Consider the following 14,553-nt stretch of genomic DNA (forward strand, 5'->3'; position numbering starts at 1 on the left):
TTCCTTTGCTGACTCAATAGTATCATGATTTTTGAAGAATTCAATGGGGATTTACTGTAGGAAGAAATGTTTCCTCAGAGCTACTAAACAAAAACAGATAGTTTTGGCCAATACTTCTGCAAGAAACTGTGTGGAAGTAAACAGTTTAGGCACTAGCTCTGCATACTAACACCTTAACTCATATGAGAATATGTAGGTGTGTGGTGTCTGGTTTCTTATTATAAAATCCTAATGTTCATTGGTGGATTTGCACAATAAGCCCCCCCACTTTTATTGGTAACATACAAGTATCAAACAATAAACATAGTATTGAATGTAATGAGTCAGTCACCCAAGAAGATAGTTGGAGACTAGTAGTAACCAGCACAAAACTTCTTTCTGTCTAGTGCTTGCTGTTACAATAAGTCCCCATAATATTTTATTCCCCTTGCCTCTCTTCCAAGATTTTAGGAAGGGAAGAGAGTAAGGTTTAAGAAAGTATCTAAGTGTGCTATGGTGGTAGGAATACCCCAAAAAACTTAAATGTAACTCCAGTTATTTTAAATCCTGAAACTTTAGATTAATTGGCAAAGAAATAAAAACATACAAGGTAATCTTTAGAGGTTAGCCAGTAAATTGTGTAATTTATAGCCCACCTTTAATCTTTGGTTCTCAGAGATCAGTCATTAGGAATTATTATAAAGTACTGCCCAATATCCCTTTTCATCTGTGGTGTAACTAGTTCAATAGCACAGCAGTAGTGACAAACAGGTCTCATCTCCCTACCCAACCTTAGTCAGCTCCAATGTAAATAGCATTGTTTCAAGGCTTCACCAATACTAGGATGTTTCAAGGCTTCTCTTCCCCACCCTACTAGCATACACTAGCCCTGGTCTGACACATGCTAACTGAAAACCTCACTAATCTGTGGTTGAGTTTACCATCGTAGTGTGTTTTAGCCAGATTAAGATGTTGTGGGCATTTTTGTGTGTGTGCAAAATACACATTCTATCCATAGATTAAATCTGTACACCTGAAGGGCTAATTTTCTCAAGGCCAGTGGCAAATCCTTGATGCAAACAGAAAATCTTGATACTTAAAATTGGTCTTACACATATGAGAAGACATGAGTTTTAAGCCAATACAAAAAATCTTCTGCAGCTTACTTTTATTTTGGTTGATGTCATATTAGGCCGACAGAAGATGATTCTTCTAGTGATGAAGAGTCACAAGAGCTGAAAGAATCCCTAAAAATAGATTCTGTCCCAGTGGAACATGCAAACCATGGGAACACTATCTCTTATAAGAAGTCACTTAGGCTGTCTTCAGACCAAATAGTAAGTCGTATATTTTTGCATGTTGCAGCTCTGATAAGTGTATTTTTTCATATTGAGTTCTTCACTAAACTTACTACAGTAACTACTGAACTTAAGTTTCTAATAAAAATAAAGTAGGACCAGAATCACTTATATGGGGTCCCACATTTAGCACTTTGGACAAGGAACAGCCAGATTTAAAGGACCAGTGAAAGTTAACTCAGTAGTATAGAATAGCAAGGATTTTTCAGGAAGGAGATGTACATTGACTTTTTTTTAATTCTTTTTTTGTTTTGTTTTGTTTTTTACCCAGAAGATAATTGATGTAGAATAATGCTAAAATAAAACTGAGGATAGGTTCCTTTACTAGCAGAGGGAGAAAGTTAAGAAATTTCCAGGATTGTTCCTTTTGGTAGGCAAGAGGGTGGGTTGTTGTATCTGGATAGTGCACCAAGCTAACATTGGATTCTTGTGAAATAGCTTTAATTTGAGGACACAAACATATAATTACAAATTATATTTAATCTGATCACACAAGTAGATGTGTATGAGCACCCACGACATTTCCTGAAGCTCTTTTGCTATTTATAAATTCTTAACTATGCAAAACACTTTAATAATTTTGGTTTATTTTAAAGGCAAAATTGAAACTCAGAGATGGTCCAAATGATGTTGTGTTCAGTATTACAACCCAGTATCAAGGTACTTGCCGCTGTGCAGGAACAATATACCTCTGGAACTGGAATGACAAAATCATCATCTCTGATATTGATGGAACAATAACAAAGCAAGTACCATTACATCATTTTTGCTTTTATTTAAATTTTGGATGATATGTTTCACTGTTGTTTATAGCACCTTCCTTTTGAAGAGCTTATAAAGAGTGATTCAAAGGGAGCTTGAATCCAGCCTGTCCTCTAAATTTACATCATAGTGAGAATCCCAGTGAAAGACTGCTGATTACAGTGTTCTTCAGTGTTCTTTGACTGTAATTTGTACTTTTACTTACAGTAATCTATGATGAGAGTTTTGAAAGAATATAAATGTATCACCGCTGGCTTTCAGTGATATCCTGGATTTTTTCCCCTCCAGTTTAGTGGGTAGCTTGAGACTGGGTGTAGTGGCTTGCTACTGCATAGTAGGCTCACTAATGGCTCAATCCACACTAGCTACCAAGGCTTTGCTGTAACCGCTGGAATCTGTTGCACAGAGATTCTTTGAATCTTCCACAAATATTTGTTGCAAAACAAATTCAGTGACGTGTATTTTTTTAATGCAAAATCTCTCCTTGTAAACTTAGTTCCGATGGTTCTTGTTTTTAGGTCTGATGCCTTAGGACAAATTCTCCCACAGCTTGGCAAGGACTGGACCCATCAAGGCATTGCAAAACTCTACCATTCCATCAATGAGTATGTATCTTACTTTGAAGCAACCGGGTATTTGGGATTACTGACTAATAGAATTAAAATGAATCAGATTACTGAGTTTCTGATTTAGACCACCTTTTCATGACCTAAATAACAAAAAATAAGTTGTCTGTTATAAACTACGTTATTTTACATTAACAGAACTTTCTAAAACACATGCTATTGCTTCGCCCATGAACTACCACTTTCCCTGGTAATTTGATCTTTTGCATTGTATTTCCAAGGAATAAATTCAGATTTTAGTTTAAAAAATTGTAGTTTTATAACAGAAATTCTAAAGACCTTCTTAACTGTTGTGCTGGTTGAGAAGCAGAATTGTAACTGTTCTTCAGATTGCAGTGAGTGTCTGTTACACTTTAAAAGAATCATGAAAACACTTAACTATTTTGTAAAAGTTATTTGAAATGTAAGTGTTGGGCCTAAACTGTGTGCTTTCAGTTATTTATATCTTGCATAATTTTATACATGTAAGTTACTGAACTCCAGATGTACATTGATCCTGCTTCTTTAAAATGTTCAGTTCTTTGAAAAGCATAGTCTAGTAATCTTTTAAATTGTTTAAATTTGTTAACTTGACAAATATATTTTTCCCTCCTGATTTGGTCCTTTGTGTGGCAAACACTTTTCAAAAACATATTGACAGCACCATCATTCACCAGCAACCCTGGGAATAGTATTTAACTGCATTTAGTATTGTGCCTGAGGCATACAAGATGAGTAATTGTTTGGGGATATTTCCAAATAATTTATTTTTAATGGAAGTTTTTTAAGTTGAAGTTTAGAATGATTGCCTTGACAGATTAGATTTGAGGCCTTGGAACCTTCATGTTGACCTCAGATATAATGCAAAGGGCCAAAAGTTGCCTCTTCATGCCCATTACTGTCAATGGGAGTTGGGCAGAACTTCAATATCTTACGCGTTGGAAGCAGCAATCTTGGCACTGTGGGCCAAATTTCATAGGCCTCTAAACATGCACTTGCATCCACTTGCACACACAAGACCAACACTGTGTACATGTTCAAATGCAGCTTTTTTTCATGTGAATAGACGTGCGTGCAAAGTCTGCAGGAACATTTTTAGAGATTTACTGAAAACTCATTGTTGTTCAGCAATTCTGACATGACATACTGTAACTAAATATTTTTGCCTACAAGCAACAGCAGAACATTTTAATATCCAGAAATGGAGTCCTTATCTGCAAATGCACGTAATAATTGCTATAACTATTAGAGGGGGTTGAATGAGAGTTGGATATAGGTTTGTTTACAACATTAATTTTTTTTGCCAATTATCCAGAACCACCAGGTTGTGCATAAATCTAACCTGTAATAGTGTGATCGAAGTACTTAGTACCCGCTCTCCCTTTCCCTTCTCTATTAGGCTTGCTTTAAATTATTACAGACTCTTCAAATTAGGGACAACCTCCTCTACCTGTGCATGCTGAGTGTATAATGAGGTTACTGCCCTGATTGGTGCTTCTAGGCACTACCATAATACAGTGACCTTGGCAAAACATTTCTTTGGCTGGAATATAAACTAAGCAGAATATTCTTCCTTAGGAATGGCTACAAGTTTCTGTATTGCTCTGCTCGTGCCATTGGAATGGCAGATATGACAAGAGGGTACTTACATTGGGTGAATGACAAAGGAACAATCCTACCCAGGGGCCCCCTGTTGTTGTCCCCCAGCAGCTTGTTCTCGGCCTTTCATAGGTAAGCACATTGGTAATTTATTGGCAATTTTATTTGTACTGAGGAGGCAGGGAAGTGGGCAGAGATAAATAGAAAAGGTGTGAGGAACTGAGTGAAATGGCTGCTTTATGAACTATCATTATGCCATTGTTCTTATTTTTACCCCTGCAAACTGAAGAGGGCCCATGGCTTTATTATGACCCCCTGAAACCATTTGCTGATTCCGAAACGTTTCATTTGCAATATAATGTTTGTGATCATATGCATGTATTAAAAGCTGTTACAGCAGGTAAAGTGTCAGTCTGGTAAAGGAGGTGTTTGTCTACTCCTCTCCCTCTCATCCTGTGACTTACTCTTAACATAAGGTTCTGTATGTATCAGTAAAATTCTTCCAGAGAAGTATGGCTGCAAGAACTGCAGAGTTGAACTTCCACAAGCTAATCTGGATTTTCCAGCTTTTCACTACCACACTGGATGGTATTAGAACCTTGGGAATTCTACATTGTAACAAGAATGTAATGATTAATATTACTTCTTATAAAGAACCCAGAAATGTTCAGCCTTCTAGATTTGTTATCTAAATACCTGAGATATTTACTCAGATATTTAGATAACAAATATCTACTGTTGGAAACTTCAGTAGACTAATCCCTTGTCACTGATGATAATTAAGGTAAATGTAATATAGTCTTAAGAAAAGTAAAATAAAAATGAACTGACACAGTAAGTTGCAGCTAGCAGTGGCCCCAGTTCTACCACCCAGTAGTCACTGGTAAAACTGCCATTGTCTTCATTGGCAGCAGGACTGAGAGTAGGCCTAATGTGTTCCTACATATTCTCACTTGCCATTTTTCCTGATCTGCTTAAATGATCCTCTGAGGTGGAAGAGACCGTGTCAGAGCAGTTATGAATTTGGTATGGCATGAAAATTTATGTGCAGAATCTGTTGACCTGCATTTTACTGCGATTGTCAATGAAGGAAAAAGTGAGTTATGTTTTATTCGTCTTGGGCAAGTGGATTGTTTCTTTTTTTTTTTCTTTTTTGTACAGCTGGTACAATATCTGTACATTGGAAATTTCAGCCACACAATGTACTGTGAGAATGCAAACACCAGCTGAATAGGGGGAATTACCCCTCTGAAATGGTGATTTAGGATTCAGTGATTGTGTTCAAATTTTATTCTAGGGAAGTGATAGAAAAGAAGCCTGAAAAGTTCAAAATCGAGTGTTTGAATGATATCAAGAACTTGTTTGTGCCGAATAAACAGCCTTTCTATGCTGCTTTTGGAAACAGGCCCAATGTAAGTCTGCACCTTTCTAATTGAAGGGTCAAAACACCCAAACAAATTTTATTTGTGAAGCAAGGGAAATAAGGGTTTTTTTGGTCCTTTTACAAATGTAAGAAGGAAATTGAACAGCTTTAATTTTTTAAACACCTGATGGCATTTCCTTTTTAACTTGACTCGTGCAAGCTGTTCTACTGGCTTTGGTGGAACTACATGTATTAGTGAAGTTACTCACATGTAAATGTTCTCAGAATCTGGCCTTTAATAAATATAACATTCCATCTTTTGGTGTTTCTGCAGTGGAGTTCACCACGGTATCTGAGAGCCAAAGTTTATTAATTCCATAGCAACTCAATGCAGAAACTTTATTCTTTCACACAATTCTCACTTTCCTCTCTCCCTGTCTTGTCTTCAACCACACAAGTACTGAGCCCTGAACCAGCAAGGAAGGGATGGGCCCCAAAAGTATTGCTTTTCCATTCCATTAATGGAATATTCCCCCCAAGAAGCATTTTGTCATTTGTGGCCTAAGGCCTAGGAACAAATCTTACTTCCCAGACTCAAGCTGGAAGTTCATCTTATTTGCTGCTGTATATTCTAATCCTTTCTATGCTGTCTAAGGTTTATGGCTTCTAAATATGTCTGATGCTTTGCATGTCTTATTTTTAACTTTCGAAGAGCCAAATTTCAGTCTACTTCAGTCTACTTTTAAATGTATCTATCTTCATGTTCTTTCTGTAAAGTTTTTTTTTTCTATTGAGCAGTGCTCACTCACATAAGGGAATCTGAAAGCAGAGTAATAACTTCCTTCTGCACCACTGTTCATGCTTTCTGCAGGATGTATTCGCCTACACGAAAGTGGGAGTCCCAGACTGCAGAATATTTACAGTGAACCCAAAAGGTGAACTGATCCAGGAACGGACAAAGGGAAACAAGTCCTCGTAAGACCACTTTTATTATTTCAAATGGTCAAAAGAAGTGGGGAAGGGCTGAGCTTCAAGCAAGGCAGTAACCATTGTAACAATGATGCTATAATATGAAATCTTAAGGAATTGTGTGAAATCCTGCCTACTAGAGATCTTCAGCCTCAGATATGTACTGAAATGTATTCAGAAAGAAAAATGTAAACTAAGTAAAGTGGAAAATAGCTTTTGGAGGAACACTACCTCTTTGACTGTCGGCTTTTGGAATTACATTTCTAAAGCTGCGCAACAATAGAACAGTGACTAGACTGAAATAACCATCTTCTTTTTCTAATGTAGGTATTTCAGGCTAAGTGAGCTTGTGGAACATGTGTTCCCACTGCTCAATAAAGAACAGAATTCTGCTTTTGTGTGCCCGGAATTCAGTTCCTTCTGCTATTGGCGACAACCATTTCCTGAGGTGAACATGGAAGACCTAGCCTGAACAGCTCTGCTCACGTGGAGATGGGATTTCAGATCCAGTCATTCAACTTCAGTTTAAATGTGAAGAGAGAACGTCTTTTCTGGAGATGCTAATTTATACATTGGTACCATGAGTCTTACTTGAAACAATACTTTAAGTCTATGGGTTTGGCACAAACAAACAAAATGCAAAGTTTCTGTTTGTCCTTTGACTTTTTAAGGCATTTGAGATCCGCCTATGTGCTAGCAGCAGTACTGAGATACTAGATGGCAACACAAAGGTGGAGTTTTTGCTGCATCCTTGCCTTTCCATAGATACAAAACTTACCTTAAATATAGACTTTTTGTATATTAGTCTCCTTAATATTAAAAAAAAAAAAGCCAAAAAGTGCATGGAAGCTGCCAAATAGACTATCAGCCATGTTATAGCAGTTATAGACTAATTTTCAAATTGGTAATTAGGCCATTTTAAAAAGGAGTAACTGTCTGAAACAACTATGGCTCCATTTCTCATAAACAAAATATAGAAAATGTCTTAAACATTAACTACCTGACAGAAACTGAAGATATAAAGTTCCTCCTTAAATGTAAATAATATTGTCACATGTACAGTCTAGGGTCTATTAAAGGTAGAGGCTGTGCTTGTGCAGCAAGGTGCCACTCATGTTAACTCTGCCTCTTACATTTTTCTAAACATACAGTGATTTGACCATGTTATGAGCTTATTGCGTATTTTCAATCCAAAGCTGTCTTGAGAAGTTTCAGTATGCCGTTGGATTCTTGAATGACTTTTGTTGTTCCCAAGCTGCAACCTTCCACGGCAATTTTCAATCCAGAGAGTGAATAGCTGAGAAGTTGGCATTTTTTTACAGCATTGAAATGCATATATATGTGCACACTGTGTAGGCCAGTAAAAAGCATGTACAGATTATATTCGGGGAGTTGTCATTGAAGAAAATTATGTATTTAATTTTTTTAATTGATTCTACTGCAGGCCTTTCCAGAATTCTGTATTAAGGGTTTTCAGTTGTTGAAGCAAGTACAGTGCAGCAGTGAGCCCCCAGGTGCAAGGTTTGTGTTCTGAATGCTGTATAGCAGAGTAGAGCCAACAGAGTTTTCAGGTAAATGACAAGCATTGCTGTGTGGCCATTCCTTGGTTTCAGACCTGCACCTATAAATTACTGTATTATGCTAACTGCCTCAAAGGCCTAATACTTACCAACTCCAAAAGCAGTTTGCCTGCAGTCTTCACTGGGTATCCCAAAAATTCTTGAAGGCAAAGGTTTATCCTTTTGGTTTGTACAGCAAACTTAGGAAGGGTATAGTATAAAGCTGGAGTGAAATTCTGTGCTGTGCCTTTAGAGGTGCAGAGTGGAAGTGAGGATGTTAACCCTAGGCTGTCAGTGAAAACAGCAGATTTGGTAGATTTTTTTTTTTTAGAAGGAATCTTTTTTTATTTCCTTTGTCAGTCTGAGAATTCTCCATGTGAGGTTCTAACATGAGTCGCTAACTCCAGTCAACTGAAAAACAGATTCACTGAACATTTTTGGATCAACGTATCATTTGAAGTAGGTTATTTTTAATGACTAGCTCACAGCAACTGGAATTATAAGCAAGGAGGTGAAGTCGCAAAGGGGACCTGGCTCTTTAGTGAAGGAAAGGAAAAAGCGAGTTACATCAGTCTGAACTTTTCTGTGACATATAAACAAATGATTTAAATGGCAGCCTCATTAGAGTATATGGATTTCATGCTAATAATCATTTCTGCAGAAAAGTTGGCCATTCCCCAAGTCTACTTAGTGGTTAAGTAGACGGGACAACATTTTTTTCATGATCCAAACAAATGTCTAAAGATGTTGTTTTATAAGTTAGTATTTGCGGCAACCATAATTGTACTAGGATTACTCCATCAAGAGCCACAGTCTGTCTTTAATGCAAGCAGTAGGGGGCTGCAAATGCTATTGCTGGTTTATTGTTTCACAGGTTCAGATCAGAACGGAACATGGCCTATTTTATAGATCACTGCACTGAGCAAAGGCTTATAAACCCCAGTCTTTAAAAGCCCTGTATCTGTTTTTATTTTCTTTCTTGGTTTCTTCTAATAGGGAAAGCCATTTCCCAAAGGGTAAAATTTTCTAAGTTGCTTTGAAAATCAATGAGATACAGGCTATTAAGTGAAAAATTTTCCTCACAGTGATGAGAAAATCTTTCCACAAAAGGAATGGACCTGGATCTCCTAGATCAGTTCTTCTGGAGTAGTCAGAATTTCCTTCACCACTGTTAGCTCATTCTCTGGTGGCCTTAGCTTAATGGTGTTTTTTAAGCACTTAATGAAAAACTTAAAACATCCTGATGAAATTCCAAATTGGGCAGAAGGCAAGAATGTGGCTGTATCTTACTTTGCTAGTTTTCTCTTAATCTGGGTTTTCATTTTCTTTACAGTTTGACACATACAGTGATGAATTCTGTGCACTTTAAGGTGGGGACAGAGTAAAATCAGTATAAAACCTGTTTTAAACAACAGACTGAATAGGGTCAAATGTTTCCTTTAAGCACCAGTAGTTTAAATTAATGTGAGCATTTGGATTGTGTTGCAAATTTTGGGGTGAATTTTTGGCATTTAGGGATTTCCAAAAAGCTGCTGAATAAATATGCTGCCCTTCCACTCTGTCTGTCATAGTTACAATTCTGCTATCATTTTTGATACAATGCAAACTTGTTTGAGTCTTTTTGATAAGCAAATTGTTTTTTTTTATTTGAAACCCACTTGCATTTGGAGCCCTACTCAGATTAGATGGTAATATTACTTTAGAATCCATTTTGGGGACTGAACTTGGTTGTTCTATGCAGACCATTACTTACATACTTAGGGAGGTAAAATGTCCAGTATTCCAAACAAATTCTAGAAAAGACATCTCATTAACTGTCAAAGGGTAGGTTTGTGCTACAGTATTACAATATGAAGTGGATACATTAGAATTACACATTAGTCTGCTTCCTTTATTTTACCTTGGTAGAAATAGATGGTTTGAAAACAATGTTTGTGCTAAGCCTATTTCAGATCAGCACAAATTAACTCATTCTTTCTGTGAAAGAGAGGAGCTTTTAAGCGTGTGTACACACACACACCCCTCTTAAGACTGTTGTTGAAGATGCAGATCCCCTTTGCATTGGAACAGTGTTTGACACCATAAACTTCCACAGTATTTATCTGGGGATAAAAAAGGAACTGCAGTTCAGATCTGGTCGGTCCACTGGACATGGCCCATTTCTATAGTGATTAAAGATCATAACTTAGTCACTTGTATGTGTAGAGGTAAGCATTTCTGGATTTCTTTTTTACTTTCATGTGTTTAAAGCTTGTACTTCAAAAATGTGTACTTCTAATCTGAGTATAGAAGTGCAGGTCTGATGCTGGATCATGTATTCTTAGCCTCATGACATCATTATTACTGTTTCTAGAACATAAGTCTTCAACTGGAAAAGTCTTAACACTTAAATCAACTAAATTACATAACTTCTGGCAATTTTAAGCCAAATGGGTAAAAAGACACATTTGACATTGTATTCAAGTCTCCTAGAAATAGACTTTTGAAGGAGTTTAAAAATGAATTACACCATTATGAAACATTAGAAATGTCTAGTAAATTTTAGATGCCTTTGAATTGTCACTTTTGCCTAAGAAAGTTTTGTTGCCTATGTTAAATCCTGCTAAGTAGGATGAAACTCTGCTTCATCATTTAAAAAAAGTGTTAATTATCTCCAGATGAAAGCTGCATTTTGGTTTGTTTTTAAGGTGAGGGTCAGGAGAACTCTTTAATACTTTCTATTTCATTATTAAATTGAGAACATGTGAAATAGTTGATTGTTAAACTACGCAATCACTAATAAGTTAGTGTTAAATTGTCAACTCTGAATATGCCAGTATAGTGGTCTTTGTAAAGACTGGACTGTCTTTGGGTAAATAACCTACACTTTGGTGCAATGTTTATTGATGTTCAAAACAATGTTGCCACAATAAACAAAGTTAAACTAAAGAGTTTTCTTCTCTTTTCTTTTTAAAGAATGAAATTCTCATTGGCTCTTATGTCGTACTTTGACAATCTATTATAAGGATGTATGTAAACCAGCATTTCATATTTTAGATGGAATCAGGTTTATCTAATGAAAATACCTATTTTTTTTAAAAATCAGGAAGAAAAGCAAATGTTCCTTTGGAATACTTTCCCAGGGGCTGATTAATGATATACAATTACTGTAAGGTTGCTGATATTGTTGAATTCTGTTACCTGTACTGATAAAAGTAAACATGAGGTACTAATACAGATCATGTGTGTCATACTAGGGAAGTTTTACTTGTTTTAGTCACTTGATATTTTCAGTGAGTTACTTTTATCCAACCAGCTTTTTTTACTCTAATCCATCTGATTCAGTAACTTCTAATTTGAGATAGTAGTGAATTGTGTACAGAAATACTCACTAGACAAATAATAGTTGTGCCTTTGACTTTTCACAGTATAAATGAATATGTGCTTGATGTTTAAGTGGTGGGAAGGGCACACAATTTCCTCTTGTACAGAGCTCTAGAGCTGGGCCCCAGACCACCTCAAAACTACTGGCGTGTGGGCTCTGCTACAGCAGATGTGGTGTCACTTCCAGCCAGTCTTCCTGGTATACTCTATGTACTTTGCCTACTATCTGACTGGGGATAGCACATGTGGCAACTTAAAGTAACAGAGATTTGCGGTCATTTACATGGCCACAAGTAGCATTATACCAGGGATTGCCCACAATATTTACTTAAAGTGGCAGAAATAATCTGTCCCCGTTCTAGATACAGGATCCCAAACAAGATGGACAAACATCTGGACTAGAATGGCAAACCCTGTAGTTCAGTGTGCATAGACCTACTGTTAGGAGATGCAAAGTCTAGCAAAGTCCTAATGTCTCAGAGCACCGATGGCAATGGAAGAAGTTGACATAAAAAAAGAGACTAGCTGTGGTGCTGCTGGGTTGGAAAGAACACAGGTTCCACAAAGGTGTACACACAATGTAATTTTTTACCTTGAAAAAGCAGGCCTACCCGAGGCTGTATCATTACTGAAGTCAGTCAAATTGCCCTCTCTGAATCAAGTGTCTATTTCCTCTGCTCTGGTGTGGGAACACTGTTCTGCACCTGCATCAAAGAGATCTGTGAGGAGGGTGAGTGATCTGATCAGAGGCACCAGCTGAACTGACTGGCTAGCTAAAAACTGCACCTCAATATGTCTCTGCTCTTGGAGCTAAGACCTCCACAAAACCCAGACCAATGTTTCAAACTGGATGACTCAGAGATGGCCTAAAACCCAGGCAAGAGCCAGGTGGAAATTGTGATGGAAAAGCCAAAGGTGAATAGCAAAGCAGTCGGTTTTAAATAAACACCCTACATTTCTGCTGGCTGTGCTGCACATACGCTTTCCAAGGCTAAAAGGAGAGGCTAGACAGTGCAACGTTCAGGCTCTCCTTTTTCTCCACTTACACTCTTCCTAGACATTACTCTATACAAAAGCATATTAATCATACAATAATGCCCCTTACTGGAAAGCTGTCTATTGTAAAATCCCTCATCATATTTATTTGAGATAACAAAAATACTATAACTGCTTAATATTATACATGGTTAAAGCATATATCATAACTTAACACACCACCAACTGGTTTTTACTCCCACTTAACTTTACAAAGCTTGAAAGAACAATCCTTAAAGTCTGGTGCATACCTTGCAGGTGATTTGATGTTGGAGTGAACACGGGTCTGTCTTGTGACAACAGGAGACTGACTTGCACTTGGTTCCTATGGCACTGTGGTGTTTTGAGTCTGTTCTGTTCTCTCTCGGTCCATCTGTGTCCTGCTGATCAAGTTTCAGGGGACTGCATAGTTCACTGGCCTCTATTCAACTTCTTTCATTACTGCTTGCTGTAGTAAGGCTGGGACTAGACACCACAATACATGTGCATCTTGACATCAAGCATGGTACCAGGCTACTATTAATGCAGTCTGTGTGAGTGTTTCTCCACTCAAGACTAGCTTCTGTATTTTCTCTTTGGCTTTTTGCACTTTTTAAAAACCAGTCAATGCTGTGCTGTGACTAAATTCCTATTCCAAGGTAAATTGCACAAGCTCACTGAAAGTAACTTGTGGTCTGTCTGAATCTATACAGGTCAGGATACCACACTGCTTCTTTGTCTAGGATGGTTGCTATGGTAGTTCATCTAGTTCCCAGAAATGTGAATAGTTGTCTATAATAATGAGGTGGTGTTTGGTGAAAAGGTCCATTCCTACTTTGCTCCAAGGTCTGTTAGGCAATATTTTTTGTTGTCTTTTAGCGGCTTTGTCTGCATTTCCTCAACTGTATCACATCTGCTCACCATGACTCAGAAATCCTTGGTCATGTTTGGCCACTGTGTGGAATCTGTCTTTCCGGATACAGACCTCTGTTCTAGAATAGTTCTGACAAATTCTTGTTTGTTCTCAATGATCTGGGTATTCTGCTTTGACTGCCTTTATATATGATGCTATCTTGCAAGCTCCTCTCATCTCAATAGTTCTAGTGTTCTTGAGAGGTCTTCGTGTGTGTCTGCCCAGCCGCAGAATGACAGACACTAGCTCTTGTAAATCTGTCTTGTATGATTTGTTCTCAGATTCTTTCCAACCTGCCTTGAAATTGGCACATAACAGGCTTGACTGATGTTCTTCTGTTAGGTTGAAGATCTCATTCATGTTATATTTCCATGCTGCAAGGCTTCTCTGGCTAAATCAGCAGCAGCACTACCCCCTGTACTTCTCTATCACTGATTCATTAGACAAAGTTGTTTTTTTGTTGTTGTTTTTTTTTAAGGGAGCTTGCCTGCCAAGTGGGTTTCCCTGAGTGCTCAGCTCACATTGTTTCCATGAATCATTTCTAGGACAGCCACCAATATTGTAACAACACTTGAGTCACACATCGCCTGGAGCCAACTTCTGGGAGGAGTGTAAGAAAACTTAAGGAGTCTCTCACTTCTTTGCCTATACTAGGAGCAAACTGGTTGGTTGTCATGATAATTGGCTCACAGAGAGAGAGGCCATCTGGCCTATGTCTACACTAAAAGACATGGCTTGAAAGCATGAAGCGGACTTAAGGCAGAGGAAAATACACCCCACCCCCCTTAGCATGCTGTATGACAAAGCAAGCAGCTCTATAACACTTAAAGCGGCACTATGGTTTCAGGGAAAACAACATATAGCTTCCAGTGAAAGAAGGGGAAGACTTAAGTTATGAAGCGTTGAGTGTGCTGTCTATCACTGGCTGAGAGACAGCAGCTCCTGTGCTTAGTAGTTTTCCTACTATACACCGCACAAAATCCTAGCCTCAGCTTAGCTCTGACTTGCTCACTGGAAAACAAGAATGTGCCAACAACTTTTACTAAAGATTGTGTTAAAGTTCCAATAG

At 37.7% G+C, this 14,553-nt stretch overlaps 2 protein-coding genes across 9 annotated transcripts in view; one reads left to right on the forward strand and one right to left on the reverse strand.

The window, feature by feature from the left end:
* Window positions 1–11,122, forward strand: part of LPIN2 (lipin 2) — a 75,351-nt gene extending 64,229 nt beyond the window's left edge. For 7 of the 8 annotated variants that reach the window (XM_039522440.1, XM_039522443.1, XM_039522441.1 and 4 more), the window contains 7 exons: window positions 1,172–1,316; window positions 1,934–2,082; window positions 2,618–2,704; window positions 4,283–4,435; window positions 5,601–5,715; window positions 6,538–6,641; window positions 6,963–11,122. In XM_039522440.1, the coding sequence (XP_039378374.1) occupies window positions 1,172–1,316; window positions 1,934–2,082; window positions 2,618–2,704; window positions 4,283–4,435; window positions 5,601–5,715; window positions 6,538–6,641; window positions 6,963–7,107 (898 nt within the window). In that variant the 3' untranslated portion in view covers window positions 7,108–11,122. Of the gene's footprint in view, window positions 1–1,171; window positions 1,317–1,933; window positions 2,083–2,617; window positions 2,705–4,282; window positions 4,436–5,294; window positions 5,400–5,600; window positions 5,716–6,537; window positions 6,642–6,962 lie in introns of those variants that run through there. The other variant, XR_005593627.1, reaches the window with a different exon arrangement.
* A 1,038-nt stretch (window positions 11,123–12,160) lies between these two features.
* The window catches only part of EMILIN2 (elastin microfibril interfacer 2), a 66,707-nt gene continuing 64,314 nt past the window's right edge, over window positions 12,161–14,553 (reverse strand). The window contains exon 9 of the mRNA XM_039522428.1: window positions 12,161–12,261. The gene's annotated coding sequence lies outside the window, so the exon portion shown is untranslated. The remainder of the gene's footprint in view (window positions 12,262–14,553) is intronic.

This window comes from Mauremys reevesii, linkage group 2 (genome assembly GCF_016161935.1).
Source record: "Mauremys reevesii isolate NIE-2019 linkage group 2, ASM1616193v1, whole genome shotgun sequence".
Lineage (NCBI taxonomy): Eukaryota > Metazoa > Chordata > Testudines > Geoemydidae > Mauremys > Mauremys reevesii.